This window comes from Saccostrea cucullata, unplaced genomic scaffold (assembly GCF_032062105.1).
Source record: "Saccostrea cucullata isolate Sc308-1 unplaced genomic scaffold, CSIRO_AGI_Scuc_v1 ctg228, whole genome shotgun sequence".
Taxonomy (NCBI): Eukaryota; Metazoa; Mollusca; class Bivalvia; order Ostreida; family Ostreidae; genus Saccostrea; species Saccostrea cuccullata.
In genome coordinates, this window is record NW_026925293.1 from 27,588 (window position 1) to 52,482 (window position 24,895).

General features: G+C 33.2%; 2 protein-coding genes across 6 annotated transcripts in view; one reads left to right on the forward strand and one right to left on the reverse strand.

Annotated features, from left to right (window-relative positions):
* Positions 1-14,314, reverse strand: part of LOC134268542 (helicase domino-like) — a 40,647-nt gene extending 26,333 nt beyond the window's left edge. For 3 of the 5 annotated variants that reach the window (XM_062750806.1, XM_062750805.1, XM_062750810.1), the window contains exons 1-19: positions 14,115-14,314; positions 11,390-11,544; positions 9,953-10,563; positions 8,980-9,079; positions 7,989-8,105; positions 7,665-7,884; positions 7,367-7,514; positions 6,933-7,118; positions 6,521-6,661; positions 5,954-6,220; positions 5,488-5,619; positions 5,117-5,243; positions 4,032-4,166; positions 3,805-3,914; positions 3,548-3,646; positions 3,125-3,302; positions 2,873-3,009; positions 1,971-2,081; positions 67-318 (exon numbers count right to left, since the gene is read on the reverse strand). In XM_062750806.1, the coding sequence (XP_062606790.1) occupies positions 67-318; positions 1,971-2,081; positions 2,873-3,009; positions 3,125-3,302; positions 3,548-3,646; positions 3,805-3,914; positions 4,032-4,166; positions 5,117-5,243; positions 5,488-5,619; positions 5,954-6,220; positions 6,521-6,661; positions 6,933-7,118; positions 7,367-7,514; positions 7,665-7,884; positions 7,989-8,105; positions 8,980-9,079; positions 9,953-10,563; positions 11,390-11,531 (3,213 nt within the window). In that variant the 5' untranslated portion in view covers positions 11,532-11,544; positions 14,115-14,314. The remainder of the gene's footprint in view (positions 1-66; positions 319-1,970; positions 2,082-2,872; positions 3,010-3,124; positions 3,303-3,547; positions 3,647-3,804; positions 3,915-4,031; positions 4,167-5,116; positions 5,244-5,487; positions 5,620-5,953; positions 6,221-6,520; positions 6,662-6,932; positions 7,119-7,366; positions 7,515-7,664; positions 7,885-7,988; positions 8,106-8,979; positions 9,080-9,952; positions 10,564-11,389; positions 11,545-14,114) is intronic. The other 2 variants (XM_062750808.1, XM_062750809.1) reach the window with 2 other exon arrangements.
* Positions 14,315-14,421: 107 nt separating this feature from the next.
* LOC134268544 (nucleolar complex protein 4 homolog B-like) lies at positions 14,422-24,443 on the forward strand. The gene is made up of 13 exons (XM_062750812.1): positions 14,422-14,566; positions 18,500-18,614; positions 18,794-18,897; positions 19,184-19,288; positions 19,439-19,685; positions 20,750-20,835; positions 21,068-21,179; positions 21,814-21,874; positions 21,991-22,101; positions 22,283-22,443; positions 22,759-22,841; positions 22,967-23,080; positions 24,300-24,443. Exons 1-13 carry the CDS (start codon positions 14,453-14,455, stop codon positions 24,414-24,416), a joined length of 1,530 nt encoding a protein of 509 aa, XP_062606796.1. The 5' UTR covers positions 14,422-14,452; the 3' UTR covers positions 24,417-24,443.
* Positions 24,444-24,895: the final 452 nt, after the last annotated feature.

The window sequence follows — 24,895 nt, forward strand, 5'->3', positions numbered from 1 at the left end:
CAGTCCAGGATGTAAAGAAATTGAATTCAGATGGATTACATATACATGTACATGCTGTCTGGTTACCTTGTGTAATCTTTTAATGAGACTTTCATTGTATTCATGACTGCCCTCAATCATTCCTGTCAGAGGATTAGCAAACCACTCCTTGAATTCTCTGTGAGACTGGAACACATGAGGCATAAGGAAATGCATCAGGGACCACAACTCCATCAAACTATTCTGTAGAGGAGTCCCGGTTAGAAGCAGTCGTCTCTGACTTGAAAAATTCAGAAGGGTCTGCCATCTCTGAGACTTGAAGTTTTTGATGTTTTGAGCCTGTTTAGTAAAACAGAATATTAATTTTGTTATTTGCTTGTTAATTTTAATGTTGATATATAGAAATGCATTGATGTTATGTTAGAAGTAAAATAAATTGTACAATGAAAAATATAATTGTACACTAAATTTTCCTTCCATTTATATCCGAGAATTTCTCACATAGTCTCTCTATGCAAAGAGAGATATGCTATCAATCTCGATGTCCATTTAGAAATTATGCTAATACAGTACAAGCCGTTTTATTTAATACCTGTTTTATATCATAGGCCGTTTTTTATCATAGATATTTAAAACACAAAACCATTTCTTAATAATTCAATGTTAATTTCTTACGTTATTATCATAGGTAAAAGTGTGTACTTCGGTTACTATCATAGAAAAATTTCGTCCGTAATATTTTTTTCACACCTTTTTCACTCTGGAGACAATTAACAAAACAAAAGATAACACCTGTCAACACCTGTGGCCCATGCACTGTCGCTTGTCTATACACAATGACTGAGGGGGATTAGTCACACTCCAGCGCACTTTACCTGAGCGATGACTGGAAGTTGGTTTATTTCACAAAGTACATTACACAACAACAGGAAGCCATCCACAATCTTATTTTCTTCTTTTGTTTAATTGTTTGAATGTGTTTTACCAAAATGTGTTGAATCTAAATTAAGTGTCAATTTACCCAAGCTATCTTACGCTTGTTGCCTGATCAATGGTCATAATTAATCACATTATTATAAATTGTCCAATTTATTCAGAAGTGATGTGAAATTAACTTTTTAACCAGCCTGTCCAAGCGGCTTTGATTTACATCAGTGTATGAATTAATTTAATTTCAATTAAATGGCACCATTAAGTGTAATTAGCGCTTGGGTGCAAGGAAGAAAATAATTGGGCTTGTGTTTTAGATGAATTTTCCCTGACACTTAATAGCTTGAAGGTTGAAAAAGAATGAGAAAGAATTAAACAATTTTAATTCATGTTCTGTTATGTTGTAACATAATTTTGATACCGTAAATATTGTGTAGTTGGTAAGCAATTTGTGTTATGCTGAAATGTTGAACTAACATTTTTGTAACTAAATGTTTTTTTCGTTTGTACGTTTCTATATACTGTTTATAGATATTTTCTCTTTTTGTTTTGTGTTTCATTAAAACTGCAACGTAAAAAAAAAACAACCGAATTATTAATAGATTGAATTGATCATAGAACCTAAAAATGAAAGTAGATCAAAATGAAAGTTAACAAGATGGATGCCAAGACATCTAGAAGATTGAGTTCGGAGATAATTAAGCTTTAGGAAAGTGAATTTATTTATACAAAATGTTGAAACAGTAAGTAAAAAAAGTAAAATGATATATTAGCTAACTTATTTTTCAAAATAAACCTAAAAATATGAAATTAATACTATAATACTTATTTAATATAGTGTAAAAACGGCAGGCATGTTATTGATCAAGTCATGTTCATGTCAGACCTCGGAGATGAATTTAAGCTGTCTATGGTTATAATCATAGTCGGTTATTATAAAGTTTTGGCCTGACAAATAAGCTATGATAATAAACGGCTTGTACTGTAAATCAAACAAATTAATCATAGGAAATTTTGCAGTGTTTTTTACATTAACAGAATAAAGTACACAATATATTAACCTCATCTAAGATGAAATACTTCCACTTCTTTCTCCTGAAAGACTGATGGTCTTGTATAACAAGTTTATAAGATGTTATACAGATATGAAAGGCATTAGTTTTGGTCCAACCCTGCAAAAATTGGAAAAAATAAAAGCATGTTTAATTGTACATTTTTTAAGACAAGTTTCTGTGCAGTTATTCACAGGTACATGTATATTCCATATTTAAATTGATATTTGCTTTCTCTGTGCTACCTCTTTGAAAGTTTGGCGGGTTGATAATTCAACCTAAATGTAAATTTTGCTCAGTGAAAGGTCAGGCGTTATGGCCTATAGGAGATATGCAGGTACTATTGAAATTGACATGGAAGGCCTCAAGTGTTTTATATTACTGGATAACATTTTTAAAATCTACATGTACATTTAAGAATTTATTTCATTATTAAATTTAAAGATATGGAATCACTGTCTAGACAAGGGCATCAACAACAATTTGAAATGTGGGATAATTAATGTATAACAGGCAAAGCTTGTTATGCAATTTATCCCATATTTTCAACTATTAATGATTCCCTGGCAAACCCAACAAATTAGACAGGGACACAACAATTTAAGGGATTTCTTAAATATGAAGCATAAATACATAGAGCATACACAGTTTCTCAATTCAATACATGATCTTTTACACATTGTGAAACACATTTTTTTTCTTTCCTAAAATTAATTCACAATTTAAACAGATTTGTCATTATTTACAAGAGTTACAACGGAATATTGATGCAATGTTTCTGTTATTCTGATTGAATGCAGCAAACTGAACTCAATGGATGATAACAGTCAATTTATCTAGGGGATTCTCAACCACTTAGCTATGTAAAGCTAACAAGTCTTTAATTACCCCTTCTTAAGCCTTTTGCTTACCTGTCTTTTTAACTTCCTTTCCTTAAGAGATCCATAGTAGGTGAGTATTTTGAAAGCTGGACACCATTTCTTGATTTCCATCTCCCAATTAAGCATTACACTTGTTGGAACAACAATCAAATGGGGTCCCCATATACCTGAAAAGTAGTTTTTTTTTTGTTTTTTGTTTTTCTTACATACATCAATTGTATATGCATTGATTGGATATCATGAGCATCTTTCAGTCTTATAGTCTTGTTATTTTTCACTAACCTTTCTCACAAGCCAAATGAGCCAGCAATGCAATAGTCTGGATAGTCTTTCCAAGACCCATTTCATCAGCCAAAATGCCATTTAATCTCTGCTCATACATAGTTGCAAGCCAGTTCAGACCAACATGTTGATATTCTCGTAAAGTATGTTTCAACAAGAATGGAACAGCTGTTTTAACCTGCATGTATATATGCACATTTAACAAATATATGAATTTCAAGATTAACAAGTAGTTCATAATTTTTACAAGCACTGTGTGAAATGTATTTACCTTGAGATATGACAATTTTATGAAAAAAATTATCAAAGCAATTGGCAAATTTTATGTTGGAGACTGGTACAACCATTCTCTAAGTTGTAGAGAACGAAGAATAATAAAATCTCCATGATATAAACCAAAATACATATTCAATAGACACTTACAGTAGTTGTTTCTAAAGTGTATCCCTTGGGTTGAAGACTTTGAGCTTGTGCTGCAATATCAGTAATTTCTTTTCCTGGACCTTCCTGATCAAAATCACCCTGAAAAATATATTTCAACTCCATATTAGGATTATCTAATTACATGTACCTCACCCAATTTCTGACCAAGAAGCAATTTCAGTAAATTTCAGTTCCATCCACCCTTCCCTCATTTTCCTGAAATTTTCTCATAAGTTTTGTTTCTTTTTGACATGTACCTGAGATTTAGAATCCTCATCTTTCTTTGTCAAGAACTCTAACCCAACATCATCTTTCTCTGTACTCTCTTCTTCCATACTTTCTTCTTCTTCCTCCTCCTCCTCTTCTTCTGTTTCCATAAAAAAATTCATAATTACATACACCACGTAACTATGTGTCGATATATATATTTTTTTTTTACACAAAACACAGCTAATTCCTTCCTGATAATTTTTTTTTTATTTACCTTCACTTTCATCTTCTTCCTCTTCGTCATCTGAATCTTCCTCTTCACTGTCTTCTTCCTCCTCTTCTGGCATTTCAAAATCGCTGTCATAAGCCCCTGCATACTTTCGATACAGTTCCTCCATGGTCATTTCACCTACAAAACGAAATACATTTTGTAGTTAGGGATTTTTTTTTTGTAGTTACCACACTAAATTAACTAGAAAACTGACTAGTCAGCAAGGGCCCCGCTGAGGGGTAGAAATATAAGGGTGCAGCTCATTGAATGAGAGTTTTACTTGATTACATTTTTTTTAAATTTATGAAGATTATAAGTGACAATTTCAAGATAATTCCTGAATGTCCAAAAACCTGTAAATAGTAACCTTGTACTTACATAAAACAAGGAAAACCTCTTGTCTTATAAAGAAAAACTAAATTAAATGTGTATTTAAAAAAGATTTAAGCAGGTGTTTTATAAAATGCAATCCTTTGAATGCAAATATCAGGGTTGACCTCAACTTCAAAACAAACATCAGTTGCAGACAAAAGTGTTCATTAATCTTCATGTGACAGATAAAGATTCTAAATTTTCTCCAAGATAATTAATGGCTCTCTCATCCTTTTTTCAATAAAAACTTTTTTCAGCACTGACAGAATGGGGTTATTATCTGATTATCTGATTACCTGATTATCTGATTACCAACAGCATTAAAGTAATAATAAATAAAGATATCTTAATATACAATGATATATCTTGATTTTAGAATTCAATAAAATTATCATAAATCATTGTGTACGGTATTTTAACCAAAATAAAGTATGAACATTATTTCAAATCCATATTTCAGAGGTACACATTCAAAATTGACCTTAACTTCAAAACAAAGTTCATTTGCAGACAGAGGCGGTACAGTAATTAATCTCAATGTGACAGATAAAGATAATGCATTTTGTGAATTTCCCAAAGGACAATTGCACAGCCTTCCCAGTTTACAATGGCAACATTCTCAAGAGTTACCTCTCTTTTTCACTATTATGCATAGTTACCACACTAAGTTAATGAGACTTTCGAAACAATAAATTAAAATCAGGAAATCTATTTACTTTCATCCTTTAGATCATCTAGTTCTTTGGAATAATCTATCTTCTTTTCATGTTTCTCTTGTTCAGCAATTGTGTCTTCTTCATCTTTTTCATCTTCAGTTGCTTTAAATTCTTTATCTTTTTTATCCTGTAAGGCAAACCTTATGTCTTAATATTCCACAATTGAAAAAAAAAACAACAACTTCGAAATCATGCATTTTTTTTTTTTTAGCAAAAGTGTAATCAGAGAAATTTTGCATATCATATGAATGAGATATGCTACTATTCCAAAGATAGTTAGTCTACCCCAGAAAGATAATCCATTGTGACTTCAGTTACAATGGGAGTGTACTTGGGGATTTCTGTAATTTATGTAACTGAGAATTCATTACCTCCTCATCAGCCTCATCAGATGGTACAGGAACTGGATTCTCCAGAACTTCTTTTGGCAATGTTTTTAAAAGTTCCTCAAAGGGAAGTTCACTCTCCTTTTGTAAAGCATCTAATTCCGCTTTGGTATTCAACTGTAATAAACAGACAATAAATCAACAAACTATTTCAAATCTATTCAGGGATTTCGATATGTTTTGGATGGTTTAAATGAAATCAAAACTGTTCTTAAAAGAAAACTACACATCCATCCCTCTCACAATTTATCAAAATATGGTACATTTCAAATGCTACACAAACAAAAGAATTTATGAAACAAAAATTTATTTAAATGTAGTTTTATCATTTGTGACAATGCTGAACAAACTTTATTGATAGAGGAACATGTAGATACATGTACCTTGTTACTTAATAACCCCAAACCCCCTTTCACCACTTGGTTTCAGGGAGTAAGTGATCAATACTCACTGGATCTTGTTCAGCTTCCTCTTTTTCAATGGTCTCCTCATCATCTGATTCATCTTCTTTAGCTGGTCTGAATTCTTCATCTCCTGCATCACTGTGGGCTGGAGTTGCTACATTGGACCCACTTCCTATTGAAGTCCCTTCTTTCTTTAATCCTTCTGTGAGCCATGTAGAATACTTCTCTGTCTGGTCAACAATGAAATTAAGGTGCAGGTCTAAAGCCTTCTTTCTCTTCTCCTCTAGTCTTGCTTGTGCTTTATATTGCACCACCTGAAATATGCAGATTACTTAGTAAATTGAGAACTTTTTTCAGTGCACACCATTACAAAGCAAACAGTGCTGAAAACATAACCAAGTCTCGCAATGGTACAAGACTATATATACAAGTATGTTAATCCTGAACTCAAGCTAACATTATACCAATTTTTTCACAACTGTTTCAAATGTCTTGAATAGAATTGTGACATTTTGAATTAATCTTTGGCCATCTTCACAACTCAGCTATTTATATCAGTATAGCTGGTCTTGGTAATAGTGGCCACAATTTAGAGATTCCAAATAGTTTCTTACCTTTTCAATATTGGTCCAGAACTCTCGGATCTGTTTAGCCATCTGGCTAGCTATTTTCTTCAGTTTCAGACCCTCTTCCTTCTCCGCTCTTATTTCTTTCTGCTCAAGATCTTGGAAATACTTTGATACCATTTTTGCTACCTACGAAGTCACAATTTAACTTCAAAATCTTGGTACTCAGACACCTGAACAGCTAAAATATTTATTATTTGCATATTATCTTTATTAAAATTAGGTAACATTTTGGCAACAATATGGATTTTTTAATTTACTGCAATTCAAAGCATTTACAAACTGAAAATCTTATCAACATGATCAATGTGATAGACTCGAAAATGAAAATAAAACTCAATACTTTAATCACTAATTAGTATCTTATAGCATAATAGGTAAAAATGGAAATGTGAACTACCTTTCTTGCAGCTGCCTTCTTCCATTTCCTTTCTTGGGCAAAGTCAGCAGCTAGCCATTGCATTTCTTCCAGCAGATAATCCCAATGACCTTTGTTTCTTGGGGGTTCCTGGACTTTGGGTAGCTTCCTTGTTGACCACAGTCCCTCCTTTCTCAGTTCAGAAACTCTCTGCATCACCTGTGCCTCCTGTAAACAGGTGAACAATCAAAACTTTATGGATCACCTCGCAATTATTAAGATTTAGGAAAGAAAACACATATTACAATGTGTTGCAATATTCATTGCCAAAACTGGTATGAAAACCAGACTTGGAAGCAGGATCGCAATGCTCTCTCATCAATGTTTCCAGGATGAACACAGATAAATGTGGCAAATCCTGATTGATAAACACATTTGATGAGGTTAATAAAGATTCAAATGAAGCCCATACTGACCTGTTTTGCTCTTTCAACTATAGCCTCCTGTGTTCCTACACCTGGTGCACCATCATATACCCCTGATATAGTTGGCGTCTTAGGCTGTTGAACACTGGGAGATATTGGAGGTGATTTTGTAGTTTTAACAGCAGTTGTTACTGATACTCTGCAAAGAACAGTGACAAAGATTTCACTAGATAATATTTTTTCATAAAAGTTCCATTCAAGATGTCAACATTATAGGAGTAAAGCTATTTAATTTTTTCATGAAAGTTCCATTCAAGATATCAACATAGAAGATGATAAAGCTATTTACATTGGTGAGGCTGCAGTCACGGTTGACTTGGTGGAGGATGTCTGAGCAGTTGGAGGCTTGCTGTCTGTGATAGCCTTGGCGAGATGACTATGGAGCTGTGGCATTGTCAGGGGAGTCGACAAGGTTACTGTGGTCACACTTGTGGTAACAATCCTCTGAGCTGGTACAGACTGAGTGGTACTCTTAGTAGCTAGGCTGTCAGTACTAACTGCACCTGTACCTATTTATGCATCATAACGACAACACCTAATTACAATAGTTTTAAGACCTTCAATACATGTAACCGACTTTCTATCTATTTAATGTCCTAATCAGTGTGTGTACCTGGCAGAATGATGGGAGCAGCTTGAAGTATGGGGAGTATAGTAGGAGGTTGTGTTAGATGCTGCACATGACCAAAAATCATTCCATGTCGTCCCCCTGGGCGCCGTGGATCAAACCCTGCCAATTTTACATTGCCATGAATGCAAATAATTTTCCAAGGTTTCTCTTTTTAATCCAGGATGTTTTTTTTTAATTTAATATTGCAATAAACTTTTGATTCTGGTAATGATTTAAAATGTTATTGTAGATCTAAGAGATTAAGTTCTTTATGAAGTTAATTTTTTAGTTTTATTGAAAAAGTTCCCATTCCTAATAAAGCTACAGCAACATTCAGCCAAGCACACACATCACATAATTAAGAAAATAAACTCAAGAGATAGAATTCAAAGAAAAAATTAACTCACTGAAAGATAAAGAAACAACATCAATGCTTACTAAAGATTGCAAAAAAACTTGAAGCTATTAACAGTTAATGAATAAGAATGTAAAAATCTAAATAATATCTAGGGACATAAGTAGAAATGTATCAAGACTGCAAGCTGGATGCCTATGAGGAAGACATACAACGAAATGTTCTTGTAAAATTTATATTCCGTTACAATAGCACCCTAAAACTAGAGATTTCAAGGCGACTCCATAATTATAACGGGGATTTCACTAAACACAGTTAATTACAACACAGAGGACATGCAATGTTTATAAAGCTGGTTAATTCTTCATAATAGACATTGAATGACTGTCTTCATTTTCATTAAGCAATGCCTATTTGTGAAAATTAGCTAGATGCATAGAATTTTCAATGCCAGAGTGAATTTTGTAAAAACATGTATGCAAACAAAACTTTGTCATGTTTTTATAGGTATTCATGCAGTTCAACAAAATATATTGATGTAGGCCTTTATACAATGTGCATTTAAACATTCTACTTCATAAAAAATGAAAATCTAAAAAGACATACACAGCATATACAGTATACAGAGGTGTTTGTTACCTTGTTGATTGAGGGCAGCTACTGATGGGGGTAACGTTGTGGATATAGCTACAGGTGTAGCCAATGGAACATTGCTTCCACTGCATGTGATAACCTTAACCTGTAAAGTACAATGCATTCTTCATTTGTTAAGAATCTACACAAGTATAAAATGTATATATGCGATTTAAAATAGGTTTTTTAATTAACCGGTATTTCCAGTGCATATCCTTTGAAAAACTTCAAATTCATTTTGGAGCAATTCTGTAACTATTTGCTACATTGCGAGTATAACTGTTAAAACATCGTTCTGAAATTTTCCGCCAAACTTTTGTTAACTGTTAAAACAAGTTTTACAGCTAATTTAGAAGTGTAGTCATTCAAACGCTTTTAAAATAAAATTTAAAATATATTTTTCAAGCTTTTTTTGATATTGATCGATAAACATGTGCCAAGTCCATGATGTCGAAAGATACGCGTGCGATTGCAGAGTTAAAAAGAAAAGTGTAGATGAGTAAGATGAGCTTATATCACTATGAATTTGTGAAAATGGAGTAACAACAAAAACAATGTTAGTAGTGAAACATGTAAAAACAAAATTGATTTGTGATAGATATTCATGCAGAGAAAAAATATATTGAAGTAGGCCTGGTTAAATTTTTTTTGTGTGTGTTATTTAGTATTTTGCCTAAAAAAGTTTTTGTGGTCTTTGTAAAGGTCTACAAAGACATACACAGCATATACAGTATACAGAGGTGTTTGTTACCTTGTTGATTGAGGGCAGCTACTGATGGGGGTAACGTTGTGGATATAGCTACAGGTGTAGCCAATGGAACATCGCGCCTTCCGGCTGCATGTGATAACCTTGCGTAAAGCTCTGCATTTTTCCATTTGTTACATATAAAACGGTAGTATAAAAAATATATATATATCTGTCCAATATTCATTTGTTATATTATCCTTCAGCAACAAATTCATGAAGTGGATATCTTACTTCGTTATTAATTTTCCTCTCCAAGCTACCCTCCTCTTCGTCATCACTATCCAAACTCCCCGATTTCAGAAAATGTACTAATTGAGGAGTCGGTCTTTTCTTCCAGGCAAGAAAATCCATCAGATTCCCTCCATTTTGAAGGAAGAACATTTCTGTCAGATTATCTATGTATGGTTCTTTTATATCCAACATGCTTTTATACTTAAGATCTAAAATCAATTTCCTATGATTTGCTATCTCATGCGTAGCTGCTGGTTTTTCTTCCAGTTTAATTTTCTTTTTGGGAGATGGACCACTCTGATTGGCTAATGCTGTCAAGTTTGGAAAAGTCAAATTCAAAGCTGGGGGTTTTGAATCAACTGAAGCTCTACTACTGGAAACTGCAGCAGAGCTGCTACCCCCAGCTAACGAACTGGTGCTTTTGGGTGTTTGATTACTCATAGTCACAATATGTTGTTGAGGTAGGTTGGGTCGAGAGCTTTGCCCTCCACTAGAAGGGCTTTGACCTATATGGTGAATGGTTCCAGTGCCTACTGTACTACTCCTCTCTCCTTGTGTGGCACTTCCTTGTGTCGGTCTTTGCAACTCATCTACATCACTGATGTATGCATCTGAAATTACAAAGGTTACAAGATTTTGTTTTACTTTCTCCTTTTTACAATACATTTAGAGGTTTGTAGTTGTAATCCTTCAGTTTGATTTTTCATTTTATTATCATTCACTTTATTTTTCTGTAAAGGTTAAGGATCAATACATTCGGTCTTGTCTCCTCTATAAATTTTAGTAAAAAGCTTTATGAATTTAGAGAAAATTGTGTAAATACTGTAAACCAATTTTTATTCGCCGCGACTTTATTTCGCGATTTACTAGGGGTTAACTAGTTCGCGACGATTAATTTTCGCGATAAAGTCTTTTTGAATCTGTTGTTAATGGACACAGGGACTTTAAGGACCGGTTAACGGCGAGAAATAATCGCGATGATGAGGCTCTCGCAAACCTCGTGAAAATTTCTCGCACACGAATAAAAGTTGGTTTACAGTATTTAGCTGTTCTCTCTATCTTTCAACACAGGTGACCCTTCCACTGCATTTAGTATAAATGAACAGTTTTCACTGTTGTTCACATATGTTAGCAAAAGGGAAATTAATAAAAATAGTTATTTTAAAATCTAATATAAAATACATAAATGGCATGTACACACACCCCTTTAAAAATCATATATATTTTGAAAAAAAACCAATATAACTAAAGTAAGTGCAAAGAAAAAAATACTATCCTTTTTTACTATGTTTGAACAGTGTTTATCTGATTATTAAATAAGGACAGAATTCAACATTTACTTGATTTTATTAATGGTAAATGAACTTATTTTAGATGGTGCAGATCATTTAAACCTCTGCAAGTGAGCATGTCTCTGGTTTACATCACCAAGGTTACCTGATTTATTCAGAAGTTGCTGTTGTGTTGAATGCACATGGTGAACAAGTACTGTCTGTGGTACTCCAGCTTGGAAAACCACATTGCTTCCATCCATGTTTTGATGCTGCTCCTCTGCCATTTGTCTCTCATCATTCTGCATTCTTTCAACAGCTCTATAAAATTGACACAAAAATTCCAATACCAAGAAATTCCCATTATAAATTCATAATTATATTCTTCAGATATTGTCCTTTTCAGTGTTATTTATAGGAAAATATTTAATTTTATTATGTTTTTCAAGTTTCATCATGAATCTGCCAGCAGAAAATGTCAGCAAGAAAGAAGTACTTCATATATTTAATAGAAAAAAATACCTTAAAATTTTAATAATCACAAAAACCATTGGTATATTAAGTGATATTTGGGCTAGGGTAATTGAGAGAGCCAAAGGAAGAGCCTTGTTTAGCCCCCTTCCATGTTTTCTAACCGAGATATAATATCCCTTGAATGATTCTGAAGAACAGAAAAGGACTTGTGCTAAAAATAACTAACGAATCAATCAAAAAAACCTTTTTGAGATTCCATACAGGGTTCGACATTAACGTTAGTCTCAGACTAATACATTTTCATTCGGACTAATAAAATCTGTGGCTAATTAGTCTGAACAGACTTAACAATAAAATTTTTGGGAAAAAATGAATAATTTACTGATGTTCAATTCTCCACAAATATCACTGGAAAAACCCATATGTATTTTTTATAGCTTTCTAGCATTTTGGTTGGAAATTAGGTAATTCCAAGTCAATTTGGTGCTTAATTTTAGGACTCATTGGTATGAGATAAACATTTAAGTGATCATAATTTAGTATGACACATAAAGAAAGATGTCAGATGTTAAGATGATGTAATCATGTAAAGAGAAAAACAAATAAGATGGGAATAAGATTGTAGTTCCTGATAGCAAGATTTCAACGAATCCCAGATTCTTGGAGTAAAACATTTCATGTGAATGCTTTGTTTATTTTTTTTTGAAGTTTAAAAAGTAAATTGTAATGTTTTTTCTACATTTTATTTCTATTTTGACGGACTCATAAAATCGAGCGCAGACTAGTATAAGTAAAGAAGCACTAGTCTGGCTGGACTAAGGCCCAGGCTCCCAAGGACCAAAAATATTTTTCGCCACTTTTCGCAACAAAAGGAAAGGCATACTTACATCTGATTTCTCGACAATGCAATGCACTTTATGTTAGTCCTTTTTTTTAAGTATGTTTATCTGACACAGACATTGTTTTAAATTTGTAATGTTTAAAGCTTTAATTATGGTAGTATCCATTTAAAAAAAAAAATATGTTGGAATTATACAATAAATTTGATACTGAATTGATATCAGTCAACTCTTGACAGAAAATGTCCTCTTGTTTATTTTTTTTTTCGCCTGTGAGAGGGGGGGGTTATTGTAAATAATTCAGTGTAATTTACTAATTAAAGATAATTCTGTTTCCACACCAATTTCTTTTTCACTCTCTGTCTGTCAGTTTATGGTATATTAATGTACACATTTTTCAATTTTAATTAGGTAAAATTTGAAGCCATTCTTTACAATTTTCGTCATGTTTCCCTACTTTCGGTTTTAAAAAAACGATCTACATAGATCCAGATTTTGTTGATAAAAATCTTTTATTTTCTAACCTCATATCCTAATAACACTATATACCCCCTTGTTTAATCCAAATTATATTATTTCAAGCAATTTTGTAACCCTTTATTGCTCCAGGCCAGTTACCTAATCAGCTGTGTTCGTTCAAGCGATACGTGATTTCCTACATGTAGGTTTCAGTTTTCACACCTCTGCTGCATTAAATAAACATAGGGGCTTATATGTGTATATTGAATAAACAAAGGAGGTAACCAGGACTACTCAAATTTTGTACATGGTACATAAAAAAATTCATTTTCGCCACTTATGAATTTCTTTTCGCCACTTTTGAAAAAAATTCGCAATTGGCGACAATGGCGAATCACAGCTCGAGCCTTGCAGTAAGGCCTAAAAATGTTAGTGTTGAAACCTGGCATATGCCTTTTTTCCCCAAAAAATAATCAATATGAAAACAAAAATTCAATATATTAACTTGGTCCCTAGGATAATACAATTTTAACGATAGAACATTCTAACATGACTGGCACAATTCGGCGTAGGCCGAGTGTGACAATGAAGTGTCAGCCCGCAACTAACAGGGAACTTAGAACTGGCACGAATCACGGGAATCAGACTGTCTAAAGAATGCCCATGTTCATGCACACAGCTTTGATTTATAAGGTTATCTTTCTTCAGTCAATGCAAGCAGTGGTTGCAGTTTGAAGAAATAAATACTGCTATGTAAAATTGTACTGTAATTGTCAAGCATAAAATGTCAACACGAACAAGCTTTTAATGCAATTTTATATAAATCATGATCATCAAAAGCTTTCAAAGGTACTGTTGTATATATTTTTACAGGCATCTATGAGGAGTGCTCATGGTGCATGGTGTAATGTAAGGGTGGTGCATAGTAGTAAATGCAAAGTGCGTCTTGCGTCACAACCTTTATTTTATAAGAAGTTACATGATAATGTGTTTTCCTGCTTTGCTTCACATAGAAGACATCATCACACATAATTTTTTTTTTCTTTGCGCCACTTGCTACTCCGAGCCTTCCCATGAATCAAAGTGCGCCATTTTGAATGCGTAAATACTTCGACTTACCATGAAAATGAGTTACAAATTACGCCTTGTAAACCAATTCATCTTCGGTCAAAAACCCTCAATCCAACCCAATCAGTTACTCAACGACACATTTTGATGGGCTAAATAGCATATTTCTGTCTTTAAATGTTTGCTTTTAGTAAAAAATGATTGCGGATGTCCCTTTCTATTTTCTACATAACGCATCCAGTCTGCGCCGGTGCCGGAAAAAGGATATTGCGCATGGGCAGACAATATTCCTTTCGGATTTCTCAAATTTTAGAGAGGTCAGAGATGGTCCTTAGCTGATAAGTTCCGAGAAACAAAATAAACCACTTTCATTGGCTAAATTTTTCAGCATGGTGGACAATGAAGACACATGTGCTATTTCAGAGATAAAAAGCAAGACTCAACAATGTTTTGAGAGCCGAAAGCATGCCAATTGTCTCTTAGATATCATTGCACATTCTGAGGTTAAATTCCATATGATTTATTTACTCACCATATTTATCATTTTCTTTTATGTTGTTTTATTTACACTGACAAGGGACTGGTTAAGTGGAGTGCAGCTGTGCTACATCAAAATTTTATTTAACAGGTTCAGCACTATACCCTGATAAAGGTATATAGCTTGATAAAGGTATATAGCTTAATCAAGGTATTACAAATACCTTGATCAAGATATTTTATATAATGACAATAAAATAAAAAAAAAAAATTAATATCTAAGTTGTTGTCAGTAAATTCACTCATGCATGTAAAGTACTCAAACACAATAAATCAGTATAGAAGCATGTCCTGTGAGGAGACATTCTTTTATGCTGTCTTTTTGATTCCAGAGTTTTTGAATATATACCAGAGTACTTTTCACGCATGAGTGGACATAGTTAGAATAATCTAACTTTGTCTCGGTACAGGCCCTCACCACAGTTAGAATACGTCCCATATACTTGCAATGTAGCAAATCGGAGCGGATCCGCTCCGAAACGATTTTGAAGAATATAAAATGATTTGCACTGGGAATAACTACCAAAATAATCAAAACAAACCTTCATGAGATTGCTTATGCCTTTTATCCCAAAAAATAATCCATATAAATACGAAAATCCAATTAATTTTCTCAACGTTTTTCTCTCGATTCAAATTACCTTCCATGTTTACATTCGGAACTCTCTAGATTGTTCGTAGTAAATGCACTATGCGAGTTATCACCCGTGTTTCTTTCTGCTACATTACGAATACACGGAACGAATTCTATCGTTAAACCAGGTCCGTAGGACAATATCATTTTAACGATAGAACATTCTATCTAGAGTGGACACACTGACCACAACTTATAATTCGACTTTTAATTGAAATTAAATTTTTAAAGAGATTTTTTTTGTATTTTCATTACATAAAATACTTAATCAAAGTATTTGTAATACCTTGATAAAGTTATAAAGCTTTATCAATCTATATACCTTTATCAGGGTATTGTGCTGGACCTGTTAAAGCTATATATGGCATATCTGAGCTAAAAAAATAAAAATACGAGATCAAGCATAGATTTACTTGATATTTATTATGTATGTTGAAATTCAAATTTTAATCTATTTTGAACTTAAATATCCCCTCGTTTCTATTAGTTAAATTGACTTTAAACTGTGTCTGATATTTATTTCCGAGTCGGATTGTTTTAAATCTATGATATCTAGGAAACATGATTGATTTAAATTGTGTAATTTACAGGAAAGTCCTATCTTTGTACAAAGTAACAAAACAAATAGAAAGATCTTATTTATTTCAGTTAGTCTGAACTAGTCAAAAATACACCATATATCACTTTAATGGGTGTTAAGTCATGTAATATGCATCTTTTCAGCATGAAACGATTGATACTTGTCTTTTAAATTATCAATTTTTATAATTTTTCAAAAGTTTTGATTGAAAATCTATAAGTATTATTATTATTAATTTGCAAATAAGATACTTTAGAATTTAAAATTTGCTGTTAATAAATTAAAATCTACATCTGTTATATCTAATGAAAGAATTGGAGTAAGAAAATCTTCAAACCGCTCTCTTAAGTTTGACCAAGTTTGCTTTTATTTCAATCAAAACAATATCTGAACTCTCATTAACAGATTTAATTCATGTTTTCTCAACTTCTGGTTTGAGCATCAATTGGCGGTAAGATAATAGGAGGGGTTATGCAAGCCAGTCTAAAAATAAAATTTCAAAAAATGGGGGGGGGGTGATTTTTGCTCAAATTGAGTTGTTTTTACCCTGTCCTTCTTGAAAATTTAATAACTTATCGTGACATTTATAGATTTTTTTCTTTCGATTACTTGACAGTTTTGTGTTCAAGGGTAAGAGTTCTTTTTTTAGCTCACCTGAGCCGAAAGCTCAAGTGAGCTTTTCTGATCACATTTTGTCCGGCAAACATTCCGTCTGTCTGTCTGTAAACTTTTCACATTTTCGACTTCTTCTCAAGAACCGCTGCCAATTTCAACCAAACTTGCCACAAAGTATCCTTGGGTGAAAAGTTTGTTAAAAGGGCCACGCCCTTATTCAAGGGGAGATAATTGGGAATTTATGAAAATTTGGTGGTATGTTTTAAAAATCTTCTTCTCAAGAACCACTGTGCCAGGAAAGATGAAACTTAAAACATCCTCAGGTAGTGTAGATTCAAATTTGTTCAAATCATGACCCCCGGGGGTAGGGCGGGGCCAAAATGGCCGACCAAAGTTTTACATAGAAATATATAGGAAAATTCTTTAAAAATCTTCTTCTCAAGAATGACAAAGCCATAATTCATCATATTTATATGGGAGCATGCTCATGTAGTGTAGATTCAAGTTTGTTCAAATCATGATCCCCTGGGTAAGGGCGGGGCCAAAATGGCCGACCAAAGTTTTACATAGAAATATATAGGAAAATTCTTTAAAAATCTTCTTCTCAAGAATGACAAAGCCATAATTCATCATATTTATATGGAAACATGCTCAGGTAGTGTAGATTCAAGTTTGTTCAAAGCATGACCCCTGGGGGTAGGGCGGGGCCAAAATGGCCGACCAAAGTTTTACATAGAAATATACAGGAAAATTCTTTAAAAATCTTCTTCTCAAGAATGACAAAGCCATAATTCATCATATTTATATGGAAGCATGCTCAGGTAGTGTAGATTCAAGTTTGTTCAAATCATGACCCCCGGGGGTAGGGTGGGGCCAAAATGGCTGACCAAAGTTTTACATAGAAATATACAGGAAAATTCTTTAAAAATCTTCTTCTCAAGAATGACAAAGCCATTATAATTAATCATATTTATATGGAAGCATGTTCAGGTAGTGTAGATTCAATTTTGTTCAAATCATGACCCCTGGGGGTAGGGCGGGGCCAAAATGGCCGACCACAGTTTTACATAGAAATATAAAGGAAAATTCTTTAAAAATCTTCTTCTCAAGAATGACAAAGCCATAATTCATCATATTTATATGGAAGCATGCTCAGGTAGTGTAGATTCAAGTTTGTTCAAATCATGACCCCTGGGGGTAGGGCGGGGCCAAAATGGCCGACCAAAGTTTTACATAGAAATATATAGGAAAATTCTTTAAAAATCTTCTTCTCAAGAATGACAAAGCCATAATTCATCATATTTATATGGAAACATGCTCAGGTAGTGTAGATTCAAGTTTGTTAAATCATGACCCCCAGGGCGGGGCCAAAATGGCCTACCAAAGTTTTACATAGAAATATATAGGAAAATTCTTTAAAAATCTTCTTCTCAAGAATGACAAAGCCATAATTCATCATATTTATATGGAAGCATGCTCATGTAGTGTAGATTCAAGTTTGTTCAAATCATGACTCCCGGGGATAGGGCGGGGCCAAAATGGCCGACCAAGGTTTTACAAAATATATAGGAAATTCTTTAAAAATCTTCTTCTCAAGAATGACAAAGCCATAATTCATCATATATATATGGAAGCATGCTCAGGTAGTGTAGATTCAAGTTTGTTCAAATCATGACCCCCGGGGGTAGGGCGGGGCCAAAATGGCCGACCAAGGTTTTACATAGAGATATACAGGAAAATTCTTTAAAAATCTTCTTCTCAAGAATGACAAAGCCATTATTCATCATATTTATATGGAAGCATGTTCAGGTAGTGTAGATTCAATTTTGTTCAAATCATGACCCCCGAGGGTAGGGCGGGGCCAAAATGGCCGACCAAAGTTTTACATAGAAATATATAGGAAAATTCTTTAAAAATCTTCTTCTCAATCATTTTCTAAAAAATAGCAAATCCATGATTGGTCATGGGACTACTTTTGGATTTAAACTTTACAATAAAAAGCCATTTTATACTAGTCCTACCCTTGGTGCTCAGGTGAGCGATGTGGCCCATGGGCCTCTTGATTTGCAGACTAACAATAAAGCTGTTCTGCTGGCATGTGTCCGATCTTTCCACAAGCTATTTACCAGATATTTGTCATCGGGAGAGTTATTCCTGGATATTCCAAGTAATCTTAAAGAAACAGGTATGATTACTTAGATGTAAGTCAGATAATAGCTACATGTGTACAAAGTGTCTTGTAACTAACATGTATGAAAATAATTTCAGTTTCTAATGGAAACACAATAACACCATTGTTTTTATTAGATATCCAGAGCACTTGCTTAAAATGAAATAAATGTGTTGTTTTGTTTGAACTTGAAGATCTTACTAAAGAAGAAAAATACAAAGGTTGGCTAAAAGATCGATATAAAGATGTTTGTAATAGACTTATTCAGCTGATTCATCATGAACATTCAAATATTAGGGTAAGTTTTTCAAACATTTTTACAACTTCATGCAGCAGTATTTCACCTGTTCTTTTCAATTTTTCCCCATTGTAATGTGTAATGATGACCTACTGTATATTAAAGCTTACATAGATAAACTCAATATTTAGTCAGCATAATTTTTCCATTGTCCAAAAAATATTTTCCTGTAGCATATGAAGGATCCTCAATTATTTTTATTCTTAAAAGCCTGCTTTGGTTTGCATTTAAGAATACTGTCTCACTGATTTTCAAGTTCCTGCAGTTTTGCTCATATTTTATTCAGGAGCTGTCTTTGTGCACTTTGATGAAGTTTGTATCGGAGGAAGGGCAGTTTCCCATCAGCAAACATTCACGCAGCAGAACTCATTTTCCTTTAGCCCTGTTTAGAGTAAGTTTTGTCTAGATACAATGAAAATTAAAACAATTTGCTAAAAGAATGAAATAAAGATTTAATTACATTATCGAATCTGACCCTCTATTTTCTTGCACCTAATTTCTAATAAATAGTGATACTTAAAATGTGATACATTACTTTTAGAGAGTTGTGCACTCATTGACGTCAGACACTGCTGATCTTACTGCGTTGATCAGTCGGTTCCAGGAATACCTCGTATTTGACGATGTGAGATATCATCTTATGAAGATCGTTCACAAACAAATAGCAACGAAAGCCCAGGGTCATTTTACCGATGTCTGGCTGAATAATGTTGTGGCCCTGCTGGAACAGATCAGCTTCCCATCTGATGGCTCTGAAGAACTGAACAATTTTATGACAAAGTACCCAGGTATTTCATATTTAGCTTAAGAAAAAAGAAGGCTCTAATTTTGTAAGATCTTTTTTTGTCACTTTTAAGAGAGAAAAAAGTTATTACATGTAAATGTATTCGTACCAGTTGATACTGTCAAACATCAACAGTTTTAGCATAACCTGAGCTAAAGGATTAAATGAGATTTTCTGATGAATATTTATGCATTGTCTGTAGTTTTCACCACTGTTGTCATTTTAAATGTTTCATAATTTCATCTTCTTTTTTCAAACCCCTACAATAAATTCTTGCACCATGGATTCCTGGGTGAAGGGGATTCATATTTGTTCAAATGAATGGCCTTGTCCTTGGCCTTTCAAAGGCAGATAATTAGGAAATGGGGAAAATTTGATGAAAGATAAAAATCTTCAGATGAAGTGCATGGCCAGAAAAGATGAAATATTTATCCTAAAGCTTTATTATGTGTAATAGATTCAGATTTTGTCAAATCGTGAACCTTTGGAGTAGGGTGGACCACTATGTTGATCAAAGTTTTACAAAAGCGTACAAGTTTATCTATTGGAAGTATCTTCACAAGAACAGAAAAGTTAGAATATTATAGTCATATTTACATGGAAGCATTTTCAATTAGTATAGATTTAAATTTGTTCAAATCATGACCACTGCAGGAAGGGTAGAGATTCAGTGGGTGATCAAAATTTAACAAAGAAATCTATGAGAAAAAAACCCCAAAAAACAACAAAGTCATGAATTGTCATATTTATTTGGAAGCATTTTTAAGTAGTGAAGAATCAAGTTTGTAGAAATCACTAACACTGTCCTGGGGGTAATGTGGGGGTGGGGGCTACATTAGGATGTCACAGTTTTACAAAAAATCTGCTGCTGAAAATCAGCAGGGCCTTAGTTACTAAGGTGAATATTTTGTGGTCCATTGAACTCGCGCAAATTTTAAAATTACCATATACATGTACTCAGCAAATTCTATGATTTCAAAGGCTCTTTCTACAGTGTTATTGATCTATTTATCAAATGATGTGTAAGCTTCAAGCTAGTAAATATCTATTCACATATGATTTTCACAGAAAGTGAAAATATAGAGAAAATCAAGAGTTTAGATGAACAGAAGAGGGTTTTCACAAACTTATGGATTGATTTCTTACAATTAAAGGTTAGTTACAAATTGTTTTGCATCAGTTATTATTTGAACATGGATTCTTTTTACAACTGTGTAATTATAAATGTATGTAATTCAGGAATATTTATTATTACTTTGGACACTGAAAAGTTGTTCCAATGTATCCATACATTTTTATTTTGGATGTTCATAAAGTATAATTATGATGTGATTTGATTTTAAATAAGTCTTTGTACATTGATACTTTTTTCCCTAATGGTTTTAGCTTCCGAACTCTGTATATAAGAAAGTATTAATCATTCTTCATGATAAAGTTATGCCACACCTGACAAATCCCCTGTACTTGAGTGATTTCCTAACAGCTTCCTATGATGTGGGTAAGTGAAAGTCAATGTATTTTTATGAATTTTATGCTTCTCAAAATCTGGTTAATTTTAGAGTATCGTTTTGCATCAGAAAATATGCAGTATTTAGCTCAATAACACCACCTTCTTTACTGAAAGGCGTTAGACCAAAAAAAAACCAAATCCTAAATTTGTAGTAAATTTTAATCTGCATGCTTGTCAAATTTTTCAAAATTGTAATTAAACTAAGTGATTAATTTTTGGAAAAAAAAAAGTTATACATGTACATAAATCTCATGAAAATATTTCATCTTATTTAGTTGAGGGATGTATGACAAACAGGTCCAATAGTCAGTATACTGTATGCGTACTTTAAAAAGTGGACTTCTTATTTTAGCAGCTTTGGCGCAGAAAACAATGCGCTAATTCCGCTAAGAAATCATTTACATATATAATACACTGAACGGAGGTGTAGTGCTAAGTTATGATTATGCCAACAACTTCATACCCAGTGTTTACGCTAAATTTTGAATACCTTACACCAAATTATATACAAGTACAGTATCCTATATTTTATTTTCTTTGACTTCATGCATACCTTAAGTCATTAATAAATGTTTTATTGTAAAAAACCAATGATGATCATTATATTCATTTCTTTTGACAGGGGGTGCTATAAGCTTGTTAGCTTTGAATAGCTTGTTCATCTTAGTACATAAACACAACTTGTAAGTTTTCTTGTTTACAGGTATAAATTTATTCTACAATGTTAACAATATTTGAGATTTGTTTAAGATGTACCAAATGAATCTCCGTTTAAACCTCACATTCTGTTCCATTACAGAGATTACCCAGATTTCTATCAGAAGTTGTACGCTTTGTTTGAACCTGGTGTTCTTCATGTGAAATACAGAGCCCGATTTTTCTATCTTGCTGATCTATTTTTATCATCAACGTAAGTTTCAGAATATTAAAATTTTTCAGATCAGAGCAGAATTTCATTGATGTAAATCCATTTCATAATCAAATACATGTAAATGCTTGTAAAATGAAGTCCAAGTAAAAATAAAAATGATTTATAAAGGCCTAGAGTTAATAAATGTTGAAAATGTCTCATTTTTGACCATATATTTCAGACATTTACCAGCTGCGATGGTGGCCGCCTTTGCTAAGAGACTGTCCAGAATCTCTCTGACAGCCCCAGCCAGTGCCCTAATGGTCACCATTCCCTTCATTTATAACCTTATCAGCAGACACCCTAACTGTAAAATCCTCATCCATAGGGAATCTCCCACTGGTAAGTCATGTATATTGATATTTTTTTTTACTCATAGGGAAGTTACCACTAGTAAGTCAAGTCAAATCATGACATCCACAGGGAACTTTCCATTGTAAATCATGTGTTGGATCTTAAGAGTCATAGCAAATCCATCACTGGTATTTTATATGTCATTTTTCCTAACATTTTATATGGAACTTATAAAATACCTCTGGAAAGTCATTATAAAATTCCTTACATTCATAGAGAACCTGCCACCACTGGTAAGTAATTTCTCATTGACAACATGTATATGTGCACCAGCTCAACTTTTACAATTCACTTCCATTACAGAATTGCAGGAGGATCCTTACTGGCCAGAAGAACCAGACCCAGTCAAAAGCAAAGCCATAGAAAGTTCACTGTGGGAACTCAAGGTAAAAAATGAAAAATAAATAGAAAATCTTGATAGAGTTGTGTCCTCTGTGTTTCATTAAAATATGCCATTCATCTGCATACTTTTCTGACATCAATACCATATTAAATCCATTTGATTTTAAAGACCCTGCAGAGCCATTTTCATCCTGATGTGGCTAAGAAGGCACAGAGGATGGACCAGCCCATAACAAAGGAGGAAATTCCTCTGGCAGACCTGCTGGAAACCTCATACAATGATGTAAGGATAATCACATTTTCTAAAAATCAAATTTACCAACAACATGCAAAAATTCCTTCAAATCTCTGAGGAAGTGTAAATGTTACTGTGACTCAATGGTAATATGTATAATCTTTGTATTCCAATACAAGACATCTCAGACTTACTTTTGACATGGCTGTTACTGAGTTATAACTACAGTCAATTCTCGAATTATCGCCATTCGATTCATCGCCATTTTCGCAATACCGCCATGATTTCCCAAGAACGTTTTTCCTGCTATATAAAATTCTCTTTATAACGCCAAATTCGCATACCGCCATCCGCCACCCTGTTTTCAAAACAAACGTCCATTTTTAAGTGTTAATTATCTCGATATACCGCCACAGGTGCGTGCGGTCAGTGAAGCGCGGCTAATTGGTTGACGCTATCCCTGTTGTAAAGCATGCAAAGCCAGACAAGGTATACGCAATTAAATAATTAAATTAGAATTAAATGAACAAATGATTTTAATATGAACTGTTACAATGATGTTGTTCTGTTGTTTTGTTTAAAAAATCATTTAGTCACGGCTTCGCCACTAAAGGGGTAGTTGTGAAAGTACGCCGAATACAATATTATTTTGATGATCTCTGCTTTAAACAATGCAAAGTTTGCCTAAAAATAATTATACGGTATAAATTGTGAAAGTTTCACTAACAATGATGCCATAAACAATAAATTTCTTCAAGAAACCATTTTACGTACTGTCAGCAATATATCACGACGATCGACCCAGCATGTTTTTTTTTTTCAATATAAGACGTGCCGATTTACATGTACATAGATACACATGTACTTGCCTTTATTTCATAACTGCACATTTTGTTTTCAAAAAATTGTACATAAAAAATTACTTGAAGTATTTTAAAATTTAGAAATATGTTTTATATACATGTACATGCAATTATAAGAATAGAAACGCTTTATGGTATTTCTAAGAACGGTAACTCTACTTCTTGTTTCCTAAAAGATGGGAAATTCAATTCATCGCCAAATTCGTTATACCGCCATGATTTCTAAATCACAAAGGGTGGCAGTTTATCGAGAATTAACTGTAGTTTCTTCCTAATTAAGGACAAAATGCCCCATTCCAATCAATAAAGTCACTTTTGAAAGATAAATACTGTTCACAACTAAAAAAAAAATTTGCTATTCAAAACTGAGAATCTTTAATAAAATTTTGGTTCTTCCTTTTTAGCTTTTCGTAAAAGAAACCAAGAAGAAAGTAAAGCATGCTCCTATGAACTTTAACCCTCCAAAGGGAATTATGGGACTTTCAAGCGACAAGTTGAATCTGTGCTGGACATTAGAATGAAATTTTTTAATAAATTGTTATTGTTTATTGACTTGATTTTTTATTTTTTCAAAACATTACTTTAACTGTATTTAATAGTAGATTTATGAGCCTAAATATTTTAATGAGGAAATTCTTGTATGGGGGTCATTTGAGTGAAATTTGCAATCATAAGACTCAACAAAATAATCTTTTCAAGTTTTTTTTGTTTTTTTGCTGAATGTATTTAATATTGCCATTGGTGTATAAATCATGCAGACCTGTCATTAGACCTTTTTCATAAGTGTGTAGCTTCAGAACTGTAGAATTATGGTTTTATACATTTCGTCTTTGACCATAACACTACAGATCCCGTAATGCAAAAAAGGTGCAATTTACGATGCAAGATTTTTTTGCACAATTTTTGAGAGAATTTCTCCACTTTCCAGCATTGGTCAATCAACTACCTTTCACTCCTTTAATTCTAGACACATTATGAAATCAATTTGTATATATATTTT